The sequence below is a fragment of the Myodes glareolus genome, chromosome 17, assembly GCF_982192425.1.
Source record: "Myodes glareolus chromosome 17, mMyoGla1.1, whole genome shotgun sequence".
NCBI classification, from domain to species: Eukaryota; Metazoa; Chordata; class Mammalia; order Rodentia; family Cricetidae; genus Myodes; species Myodes glareolus.
Window position 1 is genome coordinate 47,392,656 of NC_142042.1, and position 23,659 is coordinate 47,416,314.

The 23,659-nt window shown below is 44.3% G+C and overlaps 1 protein-coding gene across 3 annotated transcripts in view; it reads right to left on the reverse strand.

The window, feature by feature from the left end:
- The window catches only part of Vav3 (vav guanine nucleotide exchange factor 3), a 316,005-nt gene extending 298,965 nt beyond the window's left edge, over nt 1–17,040 (reverse strand). Inside the window, exon 1 of one of the 3 annotated variants that reach the window (XM_048443543.3) lies at nt 16,557–17,035. In XM_048443543.3, the coding sequence (XP_048299500.3) occupies nt 16,557–16,760 (204 nt within the window). In that variant the 5' untranslated portion in view covers nt 16,761–17,035. Of the gene's footprint in view, nt 1–16,556 lie in introns of all 3 variants that reach the window. The other 2 variants (XM_048443541.3, XM_085677808.2) reach the window with 2 other exon arrangements.
- Nucleotides 17,041–23,659: the final 6,619 nt, after the last annotated feature.

Here is a 23,659-nt window from a genome sequence, read left to right on the forward strand (position 1 = left end):
GCCAATAAATCACCAGATGAAAATGTCAGTCAAATCACTTCAAATCTACAGTATTTCAAGTCTTAGACTCAGTGAGTCTACGTGAGACAGCTGTTGGAGAAATATAAAATCAAAAACAAAGCAGAGAGGTTTTCCATAGATCTCCAGAACGTCACTCAGAAGAAGAGTGGGAAGAGCCCTGGATCACGTGATCAAATGATAGACCGGGACAGAGAGGATGAAGAAGAATACGTGATTACCAAATGGCCCTGGTACCATGCTGGGTAATCTGCCCATCTGAGTTCATTTGTACCTAACATTCTGCAGTTAAGACCTGTCTCCACTTTATATCAAGGAAAGCAAGACGCTGAGAGATTTAGGGATTGCACCATAGAGATTCACCTCACCGGGTGTGACCTGAATCTGGACCTGCTGATGCTAAAGTTCACATTCTTTCACTAGAACATGACGACTCCCAGTGCAAGATTCTAGCACAACACTATCTTTCTTGCCCTTCAGACCTAACTAACATCAGGGACAATGGAGTATTCACTCAGTAGCCACTTAGGGGAGTGCTCATTCTGCAGCAGGTACTGATCTAAGGATACAGGCTGCAAAACAAAGTCCCCAAGTTCACAGAGCTCACACTTCAGAGGAAAACTTATGATGGTGCTAATACACATGGATATTCACACTTTCGAGAATTGGGAACCCCTTGTTATTTGACCTAAAACAGCAAACCCTCAGCCCTCTTAGAAAGCCAAGATTCTGGATGGCTGAGATTCCAAATAGCTGAGAGTTTGCTCATTTAGATTAGCACTCTATGTTATCATTTTCATTATCTAGTAATTTTTCAATGCTCTGTCATTTCTGCCAGGAGGCTCTGGGATCCAAAATTTGAGAACTTGAACTTCTCCCCTTACTATGTCCCAAAATGAACAAAACTAACTAAGCGTAGTAGTAGGCCGCTTGTTCCTTTTCAAAAACCACACAGAAACTATCAATTAAATCACTGCTTGGCCTATTAGCTCTAACATCTTATTGGCTAGCTTTTACATATAAATTTAACCCGTTTCTAGTATTTTATATTTTTCCTCGAGGCTTGTGGCCTACCAGCAAGGTTCCAACATGACTGTCTCCCACAGCAGCTCCATGGCTTTTCTCTGACACGGCATCCTTTCTCCCAGCATTCAGTTTAGTTTTCCCCACCTAGCTCTGCTCTACCCTATCACAGCCCCAAAACAACTTCTTTATTAACCAATGGTATTCACAGCATAAGAGGAGTCCCACATCAATAAGGGGACAATAAAGAAGATATATTTCACCTGAGTAATTATTAACCAAAACACTTTCTACTCTGTTTTGTGTGTAGTATTGGGGTGTTGCATACAGCCATTCCTGCTTATTCAGGGACCAGGAGTTGACGTCTAAGGTGTTTCTCTATCACTCTCCAACTTATTTTTGAGATATTCTCTCACTGACCCTGGAGCGCCCTTTTTTGGATAGGTTGATTGATCAGCAAGCCCCTATAAACTACCTGTCTCTCTGCCTCCAACCCCAGCATTGGGGTAACATTCTGTCTGACCTTTACATGGGTCCTAGGGACCCAAATTCAGGTCATTACCCACGGAATACTTTCTCCGGCCCTAGCCCTCCCGCCACAGGCATTGTCTCAAGAAGCACAGGTTAGCCTCAAACTCAGTAGTAGCTGAAGGTGACCTTGAAATCCTAATCTCCCCACTCACCCCCACCTCACCTCAACTTTCCAGGTGCTGTGCTTGCAGGCATGCTCTACCACACCTGGCTTGTTTTCTAATCTTTACAAGTACATTTTTAAAACTATATAAGCATGATTTAAATCTTTCTTAGGACATTACTATTCTGAGAAAAGGTAGGGACTGTGACTCAGAGAACCTGGGTCTGGGCTTTGCCAAACAAAGTGACCTTGATCAAATCTCTACACACATCAGAAGCCCCAAGGCTGCTCATTGTGCAAACCAACTGCTGGTCTAGAATTCTCTCTAAAGGACACCCAACCCCACGTGGTCTTTGCTGAGTATCCTGTGCTTTGCATGAAGGCTGCTGTAGCCCCGTAATACAACATTAATGATTCGGGGTTCTCAAGTCCACAATTCACAGTTTTGAACACTGCCAGCTTAACTGTTGGTTACCCCTCATCTGTGCTTTACCTTTCCGTCTATATATAATAGCATCCTTGGCCTTAATGAAAGTGAGTGGAATGTATATCTGCAGAGCTTCTCAGTCCAAATACCGAACAACACATTATACGCATTACTGCAATTACGTTAGGCCTACCAACACTTCAATCACGTGCCATCTCCTCTATTTATAAACTTGAAAACTAAAGATCCAATCAGTTAAGCTGCCCAGTACTTACACAGCACAGCTATGACTCAAGGTCAGGTTATATCAAAGACAATGTAAGATCTACGAGATCCTATTGCCTTTTTATTTTGTTTAGTTTTCGTTTTGGTTTTTGTTTTTTGAGACAGGTTTTCTCTGTGTATCTCTGGCTGTCCTGGAACTCATTCTGTAGACCAGGCTTGCCTTGAACTCACAGAGATCCGCCTGCCTTTGCCTCCCTGAGATTAAAGAGCGGGGATTAAAGACATATGCCACCACCACCCAGCTGTATTGTCTTGAAAGTGTATTAAAACACAGAGTTAATTAAAGGTCCTTGAGCTTGCAGTTGTAAGAGCCTGTAAGATTGGCAGAAATGATGTATAGCTTGGTAAACAGAGTCTAAGAAATATATTTTATTTTTCTTTCTTCTACCAAGAGGCGAGAATACTTTTATTACTATTTTCTGATTCATTATTTTTTTCATCGAGCTAATTATGTGTGAATCCCTGGAGGGTGGGGTTTTAGGTAACAAAGATGAACAAGAATGTCAAAGGGCTCATTGTTAACTAGATCGGTAAGAAATTTACATTCTTCCTTGAAGTTGTTGAGTCATTCATTAAACATGACAGGGGGAAAAATTAAATCCTTACCAAGCTAGACACGCAAGAATCCTGGTAAATTGTTTTTATCTTTCCCATTATCTTTTTCTTCACTGTGGTCATTAAAAAGAACTATGTATTCAGAGGGCTCGAGAATAAATAAGGATATAACGATCTGAGCTACCGCATGAGAGGAGCCCGGCTTCTCTATGGAGATGGCACTGATGTGAGCAGTGATGATGTCATGGTCTCTTCTTAAACCATCTCTGGAAGAACCCATGGCTTGTGTCGGTGTTTGGTGAGCTTCAGAGCTCAAGTCCTGCTTTGCCCTGGTGGAGGACAGCTGTTGTATTTTACTGAATCTCTCAGGGGAGTTTCTGGGCGAAATGCAGAGTGCCTCCAAATCCTCAGGCATCACAAATGATGTGAAGGCGAGCATCTCTTCTGTGTCTGATTGGCTGAACACTTACTAGGTTTCCTTAGTTAACAAAGGCTTTCTCATAATTGGAAGGCCAAATGCCAGAAAACCTGCTATCTCCTGCTGAACCCACCTCTTGAACTATCACTAAGTGACAAAGTTACTCTAGTGCCACCTCCCTATCAGACACTACATAGACGATTAAGAGAACGGGAAATCCTAATATTACAGCCCCAGCCATAAAATCACTGTGAAACAGATGCTGTGATGTGCTTGGGAGAAGAAACAGCCAGCCTGAGTACCACTAAAACCTGGGAAACATGACTGGAGGTCTCCTGGCTCATTGACTGTACCCACTCAGTCACACCAATGGGCTCTGGAGACCAGAAATCAAAAAAGTACATCTAGTGCATAGCGTCCTATTTCTCATAGTCAAACGTCTCATAGCGCCTGGAACTCTCTGGAATTTTGATTTATTAACTGTCCCCTTCAAGACCAAAACTCATTTATAAGTGTCAGGAAGCAGAGAGAGAGAGAGAGAGAGAGAGAGAGAGAGAGAGAGAGAGGGAGGGAGAGGAGGGGAGGGGAGGGGAGGGGAGGGAGGGAGGGAGGGAGGGAGGGAGGGAGGGAGGGAGGGAGGGAAGGAGGGAAGGAGGGAAGGAAGGAAGAACATTCAAAAGTAACTTGCAAAATTCAGAAGAGTTACTGCTTTTCCTATCTAGTAACGGTCACCATGTGGAAAGTGGGATGGGACAGTGGGACAGGCTGGGGACAAGTTAAGACTCATGAAGACAAGGGTGGTTATGATGGTGACAAGCGAGGCCTCGGGCAGAACTGGGGACTCGGGGTATCAGGCCTTTGGAAAGCGGAGGTCCTGGTCACTGAGGATTTGGAAACCAAGCTTTGTATTTGCCACACAGTTTGAGCTTTGAAACCCAGAGAAAAACACGAGTCTATGAGTCTGTTGGAGACACTGTGAAGAAGTAGAGAAAGAAAGAAAAAGAAAAAAAAAAAGTAATGCGTTAGCTGGGGGGGGGAGGTGAAAAGGCCATTTGTGGGTGCACTAAGGAGTACCCAGCCAAGGCTAGGCCAAGGACTGGTGGGGGTGTCCAGCAACCAAACAGCCACTGAGGGATAATAATGGCTCAGTGGGTGAGAGAAAACAGAGGATGGCAATTCTGAAGGTACCAGAGCAGGGAAGGCGCTTGCCTTTGGCACCTTACTTTAGCCATCTACTGAGGAGTCTGGCTATGTACATCCCCTCGACTTTCCAGATTGTTCTCTTGAATATTTTCTGAAGCCACTGTGCACACACAAAAGACAGCGGCTTTCGTGTCTTCAATGCAACGAGTTATTAAGGGTATTTCACCACTGCTCAGAATAACTGTCTCACTGGCATTGCTGAGGTCTGAATGGCGCGGCACACTGCTCTTCTCCCGCTCAGCTTTCTTTCTTCCTCTCTAGTAACCGCTGTGTCTCCATCGCCTTCCTGGTCTCGCCTGGCTCACCCGGCTGCATGCATTGCTGCACTGGGCTCGCACTATGCAACGATTTACTTCCTTTCTGCGTTCTGTAAAAGTCTGACTCTCAGGTCAAATCTATTTTCTCCCTGCTACCCAAAAGCAGAAACTTCAAGTGATTTATTCGCTGCTGTGTGTGCTCCATACATACAAAGTAACGGGCAAAGTCTATGGAAAGAAACACTGTATACCACCCTTCAAGAAAAAGAAATCAGTTTTGTGACATGAATGTCACACAAAACTGGGCAAAGCAATGCCGATCCACCAGACAGTTATCAGTCCACTCACATTAATCCAAATGGCATCCTTGTCCTGCTTGACAAGGATGAGGTTGCAGACAAGTGCAGGATATAAGAAACTAGAGCCAGGAACTGAATTTTACTTCCCTTTGATGCTCCAGGATCTACCACAGAGTCAAATATGCAGCAGACAAGTTGATGGTTTAATTAATCAACTCAGCCACTGGTTACCATGAGGACCAAGCCAAAGAGAAAGCGGGTAGTCCCAAAACTATCATTACCATAGATGTTTATTTTAAATACACTTTCAAGGCAGAATCATATAGTGTTATGTTCCACTTGCAGAGAATGCCTTGCTGTTGGCAACTACTTTCCCAGACATTTCCTCATGCAAATCACCAGATAGCCACAGCGTTTGGCAGCAGAAAATGGGAAATTTTGCTGAATCTGGAAGTAGGACAGTTGGACTCCAATCTTGTCTTCACCACTTCCTGTCCGTATGACCTTGAAAAAAAAGCCATTCAGACTGGTGCACATCTCAATTTCCTCCTCTGCAGAGCGGTGATAAGACCATCCTCTTCCTGCCGTACAGACTTAGCAGGATGGGGAGGGATGGCAGAAGGGGAAGGAAACAAGCATGCCGACAATGTACTGCACACCGTGCCCTTAGTGCCTTGCTTCACCTTCACCTCAGTCCCTCAAGGGTGGGTTTCACTACTTCTTGCTCCTTCCAAGAGGAAACTGGGATCCAAAAGTAAAGTAACTTTCCCAAAGTCCTCCTTGGGAACTCAGCCACTTCTGCTTGAGTCCTGATCTTCACAGAACTGAACCAGAATGTCTTCTAAGTGAGACCGCATCTCCAGTTGCTGCTACTGCTCTAAGTACACAGGTGGAGACAAAGAGAAAACAACACTGGCTAAGGTCACAGAGTATGTCAGGGACAAGGCAGGGAGCAGAAGCCAGCTTTCCCATCCCTGACCTTTCGAAGCCCTTTCATTTAACCACGCTGCCCCCAGGATCTCAGGAAAAGACATAAAGAGATGTGGGGCTTATTTATTCAGGCCAGCTGTTCCAAGTCTATTTTCAGACGAGCACTTTTAAAATCATGGAAGGTTGGTATCAAGTGTATCATTAACTATTCCATATTAATTGACCCTTTAGAGAATCCCCATGTGGACAGCACATGCTGTGAGCTTCCTTTTATGGAGGCAGCTCAAAGGCCCACCGCACTTCTGCAACACATACTTTGAAAGGGCTTCCAGAGAGCAGCGTAAACACAATTCTAATATATTTTTTCCACAGGAATCAAAAGCAGTGACATTTTGTTGATCCGTGGTTCTCACCACGAAATGGCAAAGACCAAAAAAAGCCAAAATACAGATTAGATTGGCTATAACACTATGCAAAGTCTGTACTCGTGAACAGAAAGGGTAAGAGGATGGGGAGAGGACTTAGAGAATGATATCATTCCACACAATAGCTAATAATAGGTATATGAATTAATAAGTATAGCTACAACACAGAAGGGGGGACCATGCCATAGCATTCATTTAAAGAAGTGGTGCACCTGGCTCCCAGGTAAATATAAGTAGCTTAACTCTAGACCCAGGCCCAGCTGTCACAAAGCACAGTATTACCCTGCCCTCATCAATTTTCTTTGCTTTCCTATATGATTGTATATAGTCTTTGTCCATCAAATGACTGCCAAAGGTCTGCCCATACTTTATTCTGAAGGGTGAGATAAATATCATCAAATTATCCAAATGCAGCATCTGATATCTGGAACCAACATGACAATTCAGTATCTGACAAGCACAGAGTACCATTGACAGCATCCGCTGGCCAGTCAGAGAACACGCCCACAAAGCAGCATCACAGACAGCAACACAGAGGGGAAGAGAAGATGTCCCTCTTCATTGCATGCTCAGCTGTGCCTTGGTGAGAGGGCTCAGCTCACTTTAGATGTCCTAATTCCAACCTCAACGCCAATATGAACCACTTCTTAGCACACATTACACAACCCGGCTTAGACTCGGCATACATATCACTCTGCCTGCCTCTTTGAATGAGAAAATGTGTGACAGGTGCTTCCTAAGTAAGACTCAGAAGCCTTGGGCAGACTTCTGCAGAAGTGGTGGTAATGGTTATTGTAAAGACGGTTAGCAACCAGGGTGCACTGACAGCCAGTCACACAGACCTCGTTCATTCAGGCGGAATGCGTTTTGGTTAGGTCTATTTTAGAGAATACGGAAGCTCAAAAAGCAGCAGGTTCCCATCGCATTGAAAAGATCACTCAGTTGTAAAGTGGAAGGGAGATGTTATCTGCGATGATCGGCAATGGCACTGAAGGGACAGGTATCTGAGGTTTATAATGACATGCATAGAGTTGAATATGTCTTATAAAATTCAGCCAGTTATCTTTGAAAGGATATCATTCTCAACCCAGCAATGAATTTATGCTTATTTATATGTGACTGTTAAGTATGAGTCCCTGTGTCACCTTCCAAAGACACATTATCAGTAAATTAATCTATGGCAGCCTCAAACAAGTCCTAGCATGGCAAGGAGATGAATAAGAAAAAAGCTGCCAAACAGGGCACCTCACACTCCGCCTATGCGAGCCAGGTTGCTGCACTAAGCAACATATACTCTGCCACACCTTGGAAGGGAGTCAGGAAGACCTGCTACAAAGGGACACCGGACCGAATCTTCAAGCAAATGAAGAGAATCTCTGGAAACAGCGAAAATGGCTTGCAAATTTGCACGTTGATGTTTAAAAGCACAGCTCATCCACGAAACATAAACGCGTCAAGAGCACAGCAGAGGGAGCCTTGAAAGATGGAAGAGGACCAGACCTTGCATCCTAGGTGCTTGCATGCTCTCTAAGGATTCTGAAGTTCATCCGAGGCCCACCAGGAACCACCGAACAGTTATAAGGAAGTTGAGTAACCACTTATCTGCCCCCGTGGTGCAGGTCAAAACCCGGGTTGCTCCTCATGATACTCAAAGTTCATCAGCATATCTTGGTGATTTTTACCTTGAAAGCACACCCTGAATCAAGTGAGGGACGTAACATGGATGCTTTCTAATGGAAAGACACAGGAGAGAACTAACGAGACAGGAGAGTGGGAGAGAAAGACTTGGGGAGAAACTTTTATTTTTTTTTCCAGGAGAGCTGTTACTCACTCATGGTACAAGAGAGAATGTACCACCTACGGTCACAGAAGCAGGCATAAGAGCCAAAGAAAGCCTTCCTTTGATTCTGTCTATTTTCTCTGCAGAACAGGAAGCTGGGGCAGCAGTTGAAAGGAAGGATGGAGGAGAAGGAAGTGACGGAAGATACATGAAAGGAAAAAAAGTACTAGGAAGTAGCCTTGGACAGCGAGAAAATAAATGACTAGAACAGTTATCAAACTCCTCTCCACTCCTAAAAAAAAAAAAAAAAAAAAAAAAAAACTATGAGATCCATTAGCAGCTGAGTTTGTGGGCCATACCCAGCAATGCTTGACATACTCAAAATCAAAACTGAGAGGTTTTTATATACATGGACATAGTCCACTGTTAGTCCCAGCAATGGCATCAGTAATAATACGCAACTTCGGAAAACTCCAGGGTAGATGTGTGAATAAATGAGAATTTAAGCAAAAGATGCTGTGTTAATATTATAAAAGAGACAGGGCCCTAAGGAATGCATCAAAAGCCTCTCTGCAACTGCCTAGAGTTCCCAGGCTTTGAGAACACCTTGTCTAGATAAACAGAAAGGCACAGTAGGGTGGATCCCAGCACTCCCTGGAGGTTTAGGGACCATGCCTAAAGACCTGTGGTATGCTTTTCCTCCATCACCTTTTAGCAGCTCAACTGTAGGCAGGAAACAAGTAGCATGCTGGACTTAGTCAGGGTTCTGTTTACCCAAAGGAGCAAGATAAATAAGCGAAGCCAAGAAAGTACTCGAGAGGGTTCTGGAAAGTGAGCTGTGCAGGAAGGAAACAAAGCCATGACAGCAGTGAAGAGGCAGGAGAGGAGAAGAGTTCAAAAGATCACTGGATTTTAGGTATTAGCAGAATAAGCCAGAAAGAAGGGGGGATTGACACAGTGGGATGCTTGAAACTGAGATGCCAGAGGGTAACGGGTAAGTACCAGTTCAACACCCTGAACTGATCTCTTCCCGCCACCCAAGCCTGAAACCGTCAGACCAACCTGTCCATATTCAGAGGCCCCCAAATCCTGTCTTCTGCATGCCTTAACTACTTCTTTAAGCTTCTATATTTCTCCCCAGCCTTCCACTCACCTCTTGTTCTGACCTCACCCTCTCTTCATCCAGCTCCCTCCTCACTTTGGTATTGCAGCAGCAAATCCATCCTGATGGTTGTCACTGGTCTATCTAGCAGGTCCACAACGAACTAGTCTAGCAACTGTCACAACGGAGGCTGGCGTGAGCTGCCGATGTGAATCAAGGGTCCATAGTGATAAATTAACAGCATGGATGCCACGAGACGAGCAAGGGAAGAGACAAGGACATGAACAGGACGAAGTTGGAAATGCAAGTGGGCGAATGTTTACATCAAAAGCAGCTAGTAAAGGAGACAGCGGGAGCAAGAGTCATAAGAAGCAAAGACAGCTGTGTGGGACGGGAAGAGAACAGTTCACCAGGAAGGCTGTTCCTGCCATGGAATTTATGGAAAGTGATTCAAAGAGGGAAGATCCAGGGATTCACAGATTGGATAAATCTCATTTGCACGATAATCTCTCCCACTGCAAAGGAAAGAAGGAAGAAAAAAGGAAACTCATCATCCTCACCGTGACTGCTATAAGAGCATCCTTCACAGATGAAGCTATAGGGCCATCCTTCACAGATGAAGCTATAGGAGCATCCTTCACAGATGAAGCTATAGGGCCATCCTTCACAGATGAAGCTATAGGAGCATCCTTCACAGATGAAGCTATAGGACCATCCTTCACAGATGAAGCTATAGGAGCATCCTTCACAGATGAAGCTATAGGAGTATCCTTCACAGATGAAGCTATAGGACCATCCTTCACAGATAAAGCTATAGGAGCATCCTTCACAGATGAAGCTATAGGAGCATCCTTCACAGAGGAAGCTATAGGACCATCCTTCACAGATGAAGCTATAGGACCATCCTTCACAGAGGAAGCTACAGGAGCATCCTTCACAGATGAAGCTCTTCAGGAAACCCTCATTGAGTCACCAACTAGGCCACCAGAAGAAATGTTTAAAATATGGCAGCTGTGCTGCACAAAAAGGCCATGGTCAGCATGGAGTTTTTACACAGGTAGATGATTGACAAGAACAATTCAACAAATAAAAGGGTAGCTGACTTCTGGGGAGATGAAAAACTCATTGTTCTGGGTGAACTAGAAATGTAACCAAGAAACCACTCTTTTGGGACAATGAGGGCCTTTTGTCCCTCCATTTTCTTTAATCCACTTGATGCTAGAGACTGAAAGTGCAGACATCTAAAGCACACAGCAATGCCTGAAGTGATACAATTATAGGGTTTTTAAATATATGGCTATGTACAATAGAAATAAGGTTCTCTTTATATGTCTCCTTAAAAAAAACAATACATGAAAATGAAACTAGGTGTTAGCAGATTAGAAGGTAACCTGCGTATGACAGTCAGTCATTGTTTTTACAAATGCCACATCACTAATTCTCTGCTTACAGGACAGTACTATGCAGAGAATTGTGGAAAGTACTAACTCTTGAGTTGAAATGGTATTCAAAAGAAAACCTTAGGAATCTTTATAATTTATAGTATTTATGTTTGCTCACAGGCAAATACCTTTTCACATGTATGCATTTTAATATACAGGAACACTACAACATACATTTGGCATAACTTTTTGCAGTTTGCCTTCTGCTTTTGAGACACAGTTTCATATCATCATAGCTGGCCTCGAACTCCTCATCTTCTTGCTTTTGGTTCCCAAATGTTGGAATTACAGGTATAAACCAAGACTCCTGGCTTAAGATCTGTATGAATCCAAAAATGTTTTTGAATAGATATAAAATAAAAATTCCATGTCCTAGACAATAACTTCCTTTTTAACCTTTTCCCTACTAGCCACTCCCTTAATTCTCTACACTCTTATTAACAAAATTACCCTAAAAGAAATGTCTACCGTGGCTATCCTGTCCGCTCCTAATTTCTCTGCTCCTCCATTATGGTGTTTGCTTCCAGACTATCAAATTTCTCTTCGGTCAAGGTCACCAAGGAACTTCAGACCATGTAAATCAATATCCTATCCTGGGTCCTCACTTTCCTTGATCTATCAGCAGCATCTGACACACCAGCTCACTCTTTCTCCAAGCACATTGTTCCCTTCTTAGAACCCTACACTGAGGGCTACCTCCTCGCCCACGGTCATTCCCTCTCAACTGCCCTCCTCCTGAGCCTCCATGACACGCATGCCCGGTCTTCTCCCTCAGATGTTGTGTCTTCTTCCACCCCCTACTCGGTAGATGCTATCTATCATTCCATCTCATTATTTCAAATGCCACCTATACTTTGGTGGCCCCAAAATTTGCATCTATATCTTCAACTTCTCCAGCTTCCCTCTCAGTCTCTTCCTCTGGGTGGCTACTGGGCATCTAAGCATGCCAGCTCCAGGTAGGCCTCCTTTTCTTGCACATCTATCCAAAGGCTCCTTTTCTCTAGACTTCTCCATCTCTGTCAGTGGCCACTCAGGCCGGACTCCAGTCATCCTTGATCTCCGCCTTCTTCTCATACCCAGAGTAGTGTAGCCAGCTGGTCTTTCACCCTGAGAAAGCATTCAGAACTCTATCATTCCACCATCTGCTGCTTCTGTTCTGGTCATGGCTGCCAGGCCTTCGGTCTGAACGGCAGCACCAGCCCAACTCTTCCATCCTTGCAAAACAGCAGCCAGAGTGACCCTGTCAAAAAGGTAAGCTAGGTCACATCATGACGTCACTCATACCTTCGTGTGGAATCCCATTTCACTCCAGGTGAAAGCCAAAAGTCAATATAAAGGACCCACAAGTACTAAAATTTGGAACCCCATTTTCTCGCCAGACTCATTCCTTTCTATCCCACACTTGCTCTCCTCCAGCTTCTAGTGTACCCTGTGCTAACTGCCTGAGGGCGTTCTATTTGTATACCCCCTGCCGAGAAGATTGTCTGGTTTGGTTTTCAGATATCTGCATCCCTACATTCCCTGGTTCCCTTCAGGTTTCTACCTTCTCAGAGGAGGTTTTCTTACATAACCTACCTTCTATACAAATGACATTTCTCCCTGTTCTCCTACCTAGCCTCATATGTGCTCACTGCACATGGTCATCTGTGTACGGCCCATATCCCCCACCACCATGTGCATCCCTCTAAGGCAAAGACCCTGTCACATGTGTTTAGTGCTCTAAGCCAGTGTCCGAAGAACAAGTAATTTGTTGAAGGAACTCTTCAAGAATGAACAATTCATATTAAGACAACTCAAAGTTTAGCCAGACTGTATATCATTGTCATAATCCTCACCAAGTATATGAATTTCATTCCAGGATATAGTATGGCCCAAGCAAATTAAATAACACTACTAAAATAATCTCAGTAATTACAAACCTACAATTAGTTTATGCATTGATGGAGATCTTTTTAGCCACTAACAGTGGCATCAAGTCACTAGGCCCATTCGTTATTTTACAAGAGCACAAGGATCAATAGGCTTCTCAATGAATCGCTCATGTCATTATATCCTGGCCATAATACTGTTTGCGTTGAAAAATAAATCTGTCTAATATGTACAGACACAAAAATATTTAATTTTCAATGATCATCAGAGATGTATTTAACTTTAACCTTTACAACGGAACATGCTGAACATGAAATAAAGGTGAATTACCTTTTTGGCTTGGCTTTGTTTTCTTTTAGCCAAGACTGGCCTCAAAATCACTACACAGCCAAGGGTGACTTTGAAATGCTGGTCTCCCTGGCTGAATCTCCTGAGTGCCAAACACTATAAAAACAGGTATTGTTATTGCTACCATATCCTCCTTAAGCCATTATGAATGAAAGCAAAATCTACGTTGGTATTTCATAAGCATTTGTTTCTTAATTGAAGATCATCATCTTGTCAAGATGGTGAGACCAAAAAGGCACCATGCCGTGGTGGATGGCCAGGACAACACAAGCAGGAGAGGTGGGATCCCATCTAGGTTTCCATTTTAAGAAGTAAGCTCATGAATACTGCAAGATTCAAGCCTATAACTGAACAATCATTATTTGCAGTGTTAGTTGCATTTTAACACAAACAAGACAGAAGGCTGACAGGAGGGAAACGAGATGACATCCTTCTCATTAGAATAAACACCCTTGTTTAAAAAGGCTACATTTTATAGCCTCTTTGCGGAAAGTGCTCCCTCCCTCTCTCTCTCTCTCTCTCTCTCTCTCTCTCTCTCTCTCTCTCTCTGTGTGTGTGTGTGTGTGTGCAAGCAAAACAACAAATAAAGTGTCCTTTGTTGGCATTTGTCAAAACATTTTCAGCATACCCCAAAACTCCTAAGTATGATCTTCTAGATATTTCCGACACATGACAGATCCTGTGTCATAAGGAAATAGTGTATTTCAAATTAATATCTTCAACAAAACAGAAAGTCAGGTATAGAAGGGAAAACTCTTGGAAGAAGCCAGAACTCACAAGTACTAGGAATAGCATCTCTAACTTCAGAAAAGCAAGATCTGCTGGAAAGCAGGCCATTATTAGCAAAGCACATTTTGGAGCTGGATATGTAAACAAAAGAAAATTGCGGTTCTATAAAAGGCAGTTTATGCAACTTATGAGAGGAAGTCAAGCAAACCCTTCCTGGAGAGATGACAACGAGGTGGGGACCTGGAGGGAGTCAGGAAATATGGAAGTGTGGATTCTTGGGAAGAAGAATCAGGAATGTCTTCATCTAGGCGACACCAAATACTCTAGGCTATCAGTTTCTTTATACATTATGATGGCAGTTGATAGAGTAAGAACCTCACAACAAGGAACAACCAGGGCCTTTCCCAAAAATGTTGCATGAAGCAGAAATACTTACAGATGTTAGCACACAGGCATTTTTAGATATTTGCGATTTGGAATTTTAATTGTATCCTAATACCCATATTAATATGATAATTGCAGATATAATGCTTTAGGTAATTTTGCTAATACTGAATGTTTACTCAATATACAGTAGGGCTGATTATTGTAGGTATGTTAAATATGTCACCTTGTTTTTAAAAAGCACCTACTAAGTCTCATGTAACAACATAATGACAGCCTGCATTATGCAAATGCAGACACCTTGCTCTCAGCTCTCAACGTCTCTGCAATGGGGCCAAGAATCAAGAAACGGACACCCCACACTCAGGTACTAACCTTCTAGGATCATGTTTGAGAAGAAGTTCTCTTGATGAAGCTCATCACAAGAGAAATCACTGAATTTGGAACCAGACAGCTCAGAGGTGGACTGGCTCCAGAGCGTAAGAGAAAAACCTAACGAAGAGTCATTCCAATGCCCTGCTCACCTCACTGCAGCCTAGTGGCCTGTGGATATCAGTGCAATAACTCCATGAGGGCAATATCACTGGGGCGCCCTCAACAGACACTAGAACTCTTAAAGAATCGTGCATGTTCCATTTCATTAATGATGCTTATAACGATCCCCACTCATCAGACAGATGACATGATAGATAATCTTCACAGACGAGAAGAAAGAGGAAAGCGTTATTGGACAGGATTCCATCCACTGTAAGCAGTCAAATAAAGGTTTGAGGATCAAAGAACACCCAGCTGTCCAAAAATAAGTAGATAACAGAATTTTTAAAAGGAACAAAAAGAAGAGAGAAACTTGATTATTAAGGGCAACTTTAACGAGTAACTGCTGAAAATCCCAGAAACTGAACTTTCAGGAAATGCGCACAGCACGTGGTTCACAAGCACCGCGATCCACGCTGTTGCTGAGGCAACCACTCAAGGGGAATTGGGACTCCAGGAACTTACTCCTGCACACGCAGGACCTTATACCCAACAGTAGCTCAGACAGTAGGGAAGCAGCCACCAAATCCCTCCACAAGACGTCGGCAATTGGCACGATTCTGGAAAAGTCCATGGAACTGGCAGTTACCACTTAGGTTTGTTAGAGTAGCAAATAACTGGTCCTTCTTGTAAATACTCATGGCGCTCCCCACTTCTATGTCCCATGTTTTCCTTGGGGACTGTCTGCCTGCCAGGATGTTGAAAGCAGTCAGGGGAGGCAGGATTTGAAGTGAGAAGGGACCCTGATGAGGTACTAAAAACCAGAGCTAAGTGTGGGTGGGCCTGCTTTAAGTACGAGATTATTACATGGCATAAGGTCATTTCCTTCTGCAAGGACACAGCTTTGGTTGAGCCGCTGAAGCTCGGTATCATACAGGGCTAGGCTAGCGCGAAAATGTGTCATGAACGGGGGTTCTTTCCTTTCCCTTCTCAGTTGAAAGGGGTGTGTGTGTGTGTGTGTGTGTGTGTGTGTGTGTGTGTGTGTGTAAGAGAAAATGGAAGTTCTGACTTGTGTTAAACATCCTCTGAACAAAAACTTTCCGACAGGACCCAAAAAGCAGTACTGTGCTGCAGTGTGACTTTTGAGCTGACTCTGAGGACCCCACTGCCTTACAGGGCTGCATTTTCATCAGAGCCCCCAAAGAAGTAGCTCAAGCAAGGCTAGGGCCCCAGGACGTGCCCCCACACTACCTGAGCACAGGACCCAATGAAAGAAAGAGGAATCTCCAGTGAAACTTCTCACTTCCTGCCACTGGTGAGAGAGGCAGGGCTGGCTCCCCGCTTGGTTTCAGACAAGCTGTAAACACAATCATTGCAGTTTGCCAGCAAGCCGCCCGCTGGGTGGGTGTGGGGGCACTTCTGGAAGCGTCCCTGCGATCCGCTCCCTCTTTTTCCTCTGACCAGGGTCATTTCCATACAGATAACGGTACCAAACGCCCTCCACTTCCTAGAGTCCTCATGTATAGCATGGTTCCTCTTTCTAGAACGTGGGGACCAAATGCACAGAAAAAAAAAAAAAAACAACTCAAAGCAAAATTATTCCATCACTTCATTTCATTCCCTTTCACTGTCATTTTAGAGGTGGATTGAACTCTTTGTTAACACACAGGGCACGGGGAGAGGGAGAAAGGTGAACCGCGCTCTAAGATAACTTATTTCTTCCCGCCTCCCAGAAAACAATTAGGATTCCACAAACCGTCTCCGGACGCAAGGTTTTAATGTTTAGCTGACAAGCTAAACCATTTCAAGGCCAGGTAGAAAAAGCCCCTAAGCTGAGAACCGAGAGGCAGGGCAAGCTGAGCGCACCTAGATGTTTGCATTTACACAAAGAAATTATCCTTATGATTAATGGGAGCCTCTGGCAGACGGCGGGGTCGCAGGGTGGCCTCCATACCTGGGACATCTGCGGCCTCAGGTTGATTTCTTTTAGGTTGATGGAGTGTGCCCGTAGGTTGTTGAGCAGCTGGCAGAGCAGGACTCCATCGCGGAGGGTCTGCGCCAGGTCGAACACCTGCGCCGAGTCCCAGGTCACCCGGTGGTTAGCCGGCAGCACTTTGCAGTGGATGAGCCACTGAGCGCACTGCTTCCAAGGCTCCATGCCCGACGGCTCCGGGACCCGGCCCCGCCGGGGCGGGCGGCGACTCGAAGGTGGCCGCCGCCGATCTTCCGCGCCCCGCCGACGCCAGCCGCCGATGGCTCCTGGGTTGCTCTGCTTCTCGGGAACGGGCGCCGCTACCGGCGGCTCGGGGAAGCCGCGTGGGACTCGCTCGGGTCCCCGCCCGGATGCGCCGCGGCCCGGCCGCCGCAGCAGCAGCTGAGTGCGGCGCGCTCTCAGTGCGCCTCGGCCGGCTCGACCGCGCACGGGCTTCCGACTCGCGAGCCCGGCGCCCCGAGACTGAGCATGCCCAGCGCGCCTGGCCGGTCTGTGCGGTCCGCGAGTCCCGGGAGGCGCTGGTGCGAGCGTGCCCGCCGCCCTGGCTGGGGGTCCGGGGCCGAGGGCGGGGCGGCTGGGGGAGGAGCGGGCCGAGCTGGGGGCGGTGGCCACAAAGGGGATCCCGGAGCCCCCGCCCGCCCGCCCGCAAACCCTCGGGTGCGTAGAAGCTTGCACAACCCCGGGGCGTCCAGGGATTAGCCCATCGCCGTGGCTTCCTAGGAAGTGTGGCTGAAGATTGAGATACGCTGGGGAGTCCCCCGGGACACCCTAAACAATGAATTCGATTTAAATTAAGTGGATCTCAGGGGAGCTGTGGCTTAACTGGGACACCAGGATCTGGGAGAACATAGGAATCTTGCACTCCGCGCATCTGGAGAACACAGCGTAAAAAGTTTGTGACCGGCCCCTAGTTCCTCCTCCACTAGGTTCATCCTCAGCTCCTTCCTCTAAGTGAGTTTCTTCTGAGGATGTTTTGACACCTTAAAAGTGTGTGGGGTGGGCACAGTCGCAACCTCAGCCTATAGAGAGACGTGCTGTTCATTAATGCAGCCCTGCCCATTTTGATGATCCTCAAGAACCTGCCAGAGAAAAACAGGCCAGTGACACAGAGGCAAGACTGCGCATGCGTCACTGACTTGCCACCAGGTTTGAGCTCAAATTGCTTCAGCTCTGATAGACTACGTCAAGATATTTGAGGAACCCTGGGGAAAGTTAGAAAGTGCCAACCCCGCCCCCCCCCCCACTTGCCATCTCTTGGTCACACTAAGGCAAAGCATTCAAGTTTCTTTTAAAAGAAAGAAAGGAAAGAGCGAGCGAGCGAGCGAGCGAGAGAGAGAGAGAGAGAGAAAAGCAAGTCCTGTTCTTTCCTGTTCTTTTTATTCCCATTGCCCTTCAAAACTGAAAACGGTGCTTACATTATTTGCATTATTTAAGTTTCATTAGGTATTAGAAGTTTACATTTTCCATTGCGGATCATATTGATTTTATAAACAGGTTAAAAATGTAACTTTAAAAAGACATGACCTCTTAGGACATAGGCTGGGTTTTTTCATCCGTGTCTATGGCAAGCATAGCCCCCTGTGTACAGGGCCAGCCTTAAACAATAAATCAGCCCGAGGATTTCCTTTCCTCGCATGCATCCGTCCCCAGCAACTTCCTCTGTGCTCACTGTGGAGCCCATCAATAGCACGACGCTTCCTAGACCATAATGGGTTTGAAAGTGTGTAGCTACAGGAGCACCAAACCTAGCAATACCGTCACCATAACTATATAGCGTATCATGGGCGCAAAGATTATCAACAGCAGCTAATAAGGAAATAGAACATTATTTAATATATTGTAATAATTTTTACTTGAACTGTATGGACTTTTGCTTTCTGTAATTTTCCATGTGATATTTTCAGTTGGCTGTTGGCTGCCACTTTACTGAAAACTCAGAATGCAAAACCACCAAGAAGAGGCAAGTACTGTAAACAGATTATAGACGTTTACAAACAAAGTACACCTGGCTCACCCTTTCAAACATGGTCCAACATGAAGAGAAATGGCACTGGAAAAGAAGAAACACTATAAGGAAAAAGCAAAGTATGGATTTGGTTTTGCCTAGCATCAGATCACCCTTGAGTGCTGTAAAGTGTTTCTAAAATCCAGATTGTATGTAGTATGATGCTGTAAGCAGCCCAGGAATAAGAGTCCATGCTGAGCTGCTTTCTGTTAACCTCGGGCAACTTGTATTTCTCTAACCATCATTTTGCAACCTATAAAGTGAGAGAAATCGTCCTTGCCTCATTGGGTTGTCAGAATCAAATGATCCCATGCCTTGCTAGTCAGAAGGAACATGTAGACAGGAGGATTACTGTGGACCTTGTAAGACTCTCAGGCCCTATCCTACCCACACAGAATGAATCAGACCCTGAACTGAATCAGGGTCCCCATGTGATACATGTTTCTGTCAAAAGCTGAAAGGCGTTGATAGAGGGTGTAAATGTGTAGTGCCTGTCACAGGAAGAGCTTCATAAATACTACGCAATCGTAGCACGCGCACACACACACACACACACACACACACACACACACACACACACAAAGCAAGGACCACACAAATCTTTTTACTGTTCATATAAAATATTTCTTCAGAGCGTAACACTCAAATATTAATCCAGAAAGTGTGTGAACAGGCAGTGATGATAGATGGGTGGTATCGGAGATCTATAAGGAGAGAATTAGAGGAGTTGCAGGACTCTTCAGGTAATCAAGGCGCTAAACGGCAACCAACAGGTAATAGTAAAATATCTGAAATTGGGGCAACACCAGCAGCAGTGAGGACTGGGAGGGGATGGTTCAGCGATAGGAACATCTATCTAGTATGTGGAGGCCCTGTGCTGGACGAGGGAAAGAAAAGAATGAAAAATACCAATGGACTTCTCATCTGAGCTGTGTTCTCCTTTAAAACTTTAATATCTCATAGAGAAGATGACTTGGAAGACACTGGCAACTGTTTCTTACATACAGATGTGGAAATACAGGTTTTAGTCCTGCCATGAAAGAGTACCAAAACGGTTTTTGATTTGCACAAGAGGATTGCTCATACTCCATCACTCCCTCACTGCCCACTGAACTGAGGCTTCTCCTGGATATTTTAAATATTCTGTCTGCAATGGGATGTTTCACCCTCCCCAACGCACTGTATCAATGAGGACAAGGCTCTGGGGATCAAACGTGTTAAGTGCTTTGCTCCTATTACAGATTTCACAAAAGCAAGGTTGAATTCTCTTCCCCCTCACACATATGTCTGCATTGTTTCTGCTCAGAAGTGCAGCTCCCCACTTAGTGAATCTGCTGACTTAAATGGATCCCTCCATAGTTACACAAGAGGTAACACTCATCTTCAGATTCTCATAGATTATTTATTTCGTTGAATGAACAAATGCACAAACTAACGAGCCACATCACCCCTCTGCTCCCTCTGACACACATCCCTCCTCACTTTACTCTGCCTTCCCAGTAGTGAAAGCATCAGGAGAGAATAGACAGAATTCTTTTTACAAGACACATGGGACACATGAAATCAAACTATTTCCTCCAGCCTGTGCAGGTGTCTAGAGTGAGCAGTCTATTCTCTGCTTCCTTCTTGTATTGGTGTGTTCTTTGATCTTGCCTTCGTACCACAGCACGAAAGCAAGAAGTGCATCGATGGCGCCCTGAGCTTCAGAGAGGGAGCAGAGGATGGCTCTGAGGTTCTGTGCTCAAAACTTCATGATAATCTGGAAAATAGTTACATTAGTTAATTTTTCTTATTGCCATGACAAAATTCCTCAAAAAAACAGTTTTAAAAAGGAAAGGGTTTATTTTGATATACAATTCAGAAAGATATAGTCCATCATGGTGGGGAAGGGAGAAACTAAAAGCCAATTAGTCTATTTTGCATTTTCCAGTCAGGAAGCTAGGTGTGAACAGGAAGTGGGTCCAGGCCATAAAACCACGGGCCTTCCTCTACCAACTCACTTCCTCTAGCAAGGCTCCACTTCCTAGTAAAAGTCTACAGCCTTCCCAAGCAGTGCCACCAGGTAGGAATCAAATGTTGAAATAAAGGAGCCTATGGGAGGTATACTACATTTAAGCCTTACCATTCTCTACTTGGCCCCCATAAATGCATGACCATCTCATGGTCACGATCTTATGGAAAATGCATTCATTCCAACCTCTAAAATCATCATATTCTGTAACAATCCCAACACTGTTCAGAAGTTCAAATGCTCCTCTGAGACTCCAGGCAATCTCTTAATTGTGAGTCTTCTTTTTTTTTTTTCCTGGTGTAACCCTTTTGTTATGTTGTGCTTTGTTTGGGTCTGACAGGAGGTTTTAAAATGCTATGCTTTAGAATACCTGAGGGTGCCTCCTTTGAACACCAGAACAATGCCCACACAGGAGCAATTCAAGGCAGATCAGTGAGCTTTTCTAAGAACAGACACTAGAAAGCACCAGGAATGGCAGCAAAATACATCTTACTGTTAGTGCTGCACATGCACACATATGTGTGCTCCACACATACACACTTGCACTCATACATTTCTACTGACTGTATACTCCAATTGCAATCTGCATTGGTTTTTAATTGCACACACAAAGAGGAAGAGGGACATTTGCTGACTCCTCTGCAAGAAGGCTGGGTCTGGACAGAAGGAAAAGCTGTTCCCTCTTCTGCTTCAAACTCTGTGTTGCTCTTTGAATAGAAGCTCTAAGTTGTTCTTAGAGAAGTTTCCAAGATTTAGGAAACAGCTCATTGTAGCAGGGAAGCTGTTTGTTTGTCCCAGCCGCCCAGAACTGAAATAATCACACAGCCTTTTTCAAGCCCTCCAATTTGTAGTAAGGAGGCTGCTTGCTCATTTCTGGCTGTTCAGCCCAGAAATAATCACACAGAAACTCTGTTGTTTACATCACTGCTTGGCCTGTTAGCTCTAGCTTCTTATTGGCTAACTCTTACATATGAATTTAACCCATTTCTATTAATCTGTATATCACTACATGGCTGTGGCTTACCAGCTAAAGTTCCAGAGTCTGTTTCTGGCAGGGCTACATGACGTCTCTCTGACTCCACCTCCTTTCTCCCAGCATTCCGTTTAGTTTTCATTGCCTAGCTCTTTCTGCCATGCTCTGCTATGGGCTCAAAGCAGTCCTTTATTAACCAATGATATTCACAGCCTATACAGGGGAATCCTACATCAGCCCATATGTCCATAATCTTTCTCTTCATTACTTCTAACATATTGCAGGAACTAAAAGTCAGATCTCTGTAAGTCCAACTATAACTTCACAGTACAAGAAAGAAATAAGTTTGGAGAGGATCACTCTGAAACATGATAATAATTCAAATTATCTTAAGTAGAGAACAAGATGCAATTGGTAGACATAAAGAAAATGTTTTTGTTTGTTTGCAGCTCTGGGGTTGAACCTAGGGTCTCACACACACTACTGAAATGCTTTGCCACTGAAATATAGACGTCTCCTTGACAACCAGACTCCCCTCCTTTTCTTTTTTAATAAAGGTCATTCTACCATGTTTAAAGCAATAGTTTATTGTGATTTTATACATATTTAATATATAACTGGTATATAATTTTAAATACACATTTTAATATATTTACACATAACTTTTAATACATATTTAAAATCTGTACACTATAGGAGAAATAACCCTTTAAGGTGGGGGAATAATTATCCTATATCCCTGCAATCTGTCAAATTTAATTTGCTTACCTTATCTGATAAATGTTTCCAGTATCTTCTAAAGCACAAAAATAACCCCTCTATTTTTTGTGTGTGGCTATGAGTTAAAAGTAAAACAGAATTCTATGGCAATATCTGTGAGAATCTACCAGTGCAAAGTGAGATAAGAAAAAAAAAAGTAGGCACCGTAGATCTTTTTGTGTGGCAGCATATATTTTTATATTTAATGCCAATTGATTATGGCTGCTGAAATGTGAATCATCCGAGGAGCAAGCATTGGGCTGGACATATTGCTAGGCAGACAGAGCAGTTTCTGCATGAGATCGGCTACAACCCAGTCATTGAAAACTGTCATCTTTTAGAACCCTGACATTTCTAAATCATGTCCCTTTCCCTCTGTCTACTTAGCCACTCTAAAGGCCAACTGCTAGGAAGAACTTCTGTGGTGGCCCCAAGTAATATTATAGTCATAAAGTTTGATGGTGCGAAAAAAAGTTGAAGGCGTTAATTAAAAAGTCATGGGGACGATTGCCACGAGCTACTGAGGAAGACAGATTGATCAATAGATGATCAATGAGCAAGGACAGTGGTCTCCTAGCCTCTGGTGGTCACTCTCAGAGTTATAGCACCAAAGTGAATGAGATTTTGTTAGAGTCAATAATGCCCTTCATTTTGACCCTGAAGAAAACGTCTGAACGTGTGGTTGCATGCTGTGGTGTGCATGTGGGAATGTACGGCCCATTATTTCCATTACAGCCATCAACTTAGTTTTTTTTGTTTGCTTGTTTTTATTTTGGGGGACAGAGGTTCACTGTGTAGGACTGCCTGACCCAAAACTCCACTCTGTAGATCAGGCTAGCCTCCAACTCAAACAGATCTGCCTGCCTCTGCCTCTTGAGCACTAGGATTAAAGGCGTGCGCCACCGTGTCCAGCTCAACTTAGTTTTCAGTAGAAGTAAAAAGGACCCAGATGTTCCTGACCCAGAGCCAGCACCTCTCTGACACTAAGATGATCAAAAAGGTCTTTTCTTAATACTGCCCTGACTTTAAACATTTTATTACAGATACCCGATCGATCATTGCTTTCCTAATGTCCTTACAGCATTCTGGTTTTGGTGGCTAATAACTCAAGTATTCTTTAACAACACAGATAGCAATCCCTTCAGTGAAGAAAGTTGCATCAATGAAGATAGACTTAATCTCTTCCAAGTCATTGATTTTTGAAATTGGCTTTAACCATCCTCTTTCAGCTTCTCTGGGTTTGAAGTTGTAAACAGCATCTTGCTGTTTAAAGCTGCTGCCTCCATGTGATGTGTTCTCTCCCATAGTTTCTGGGC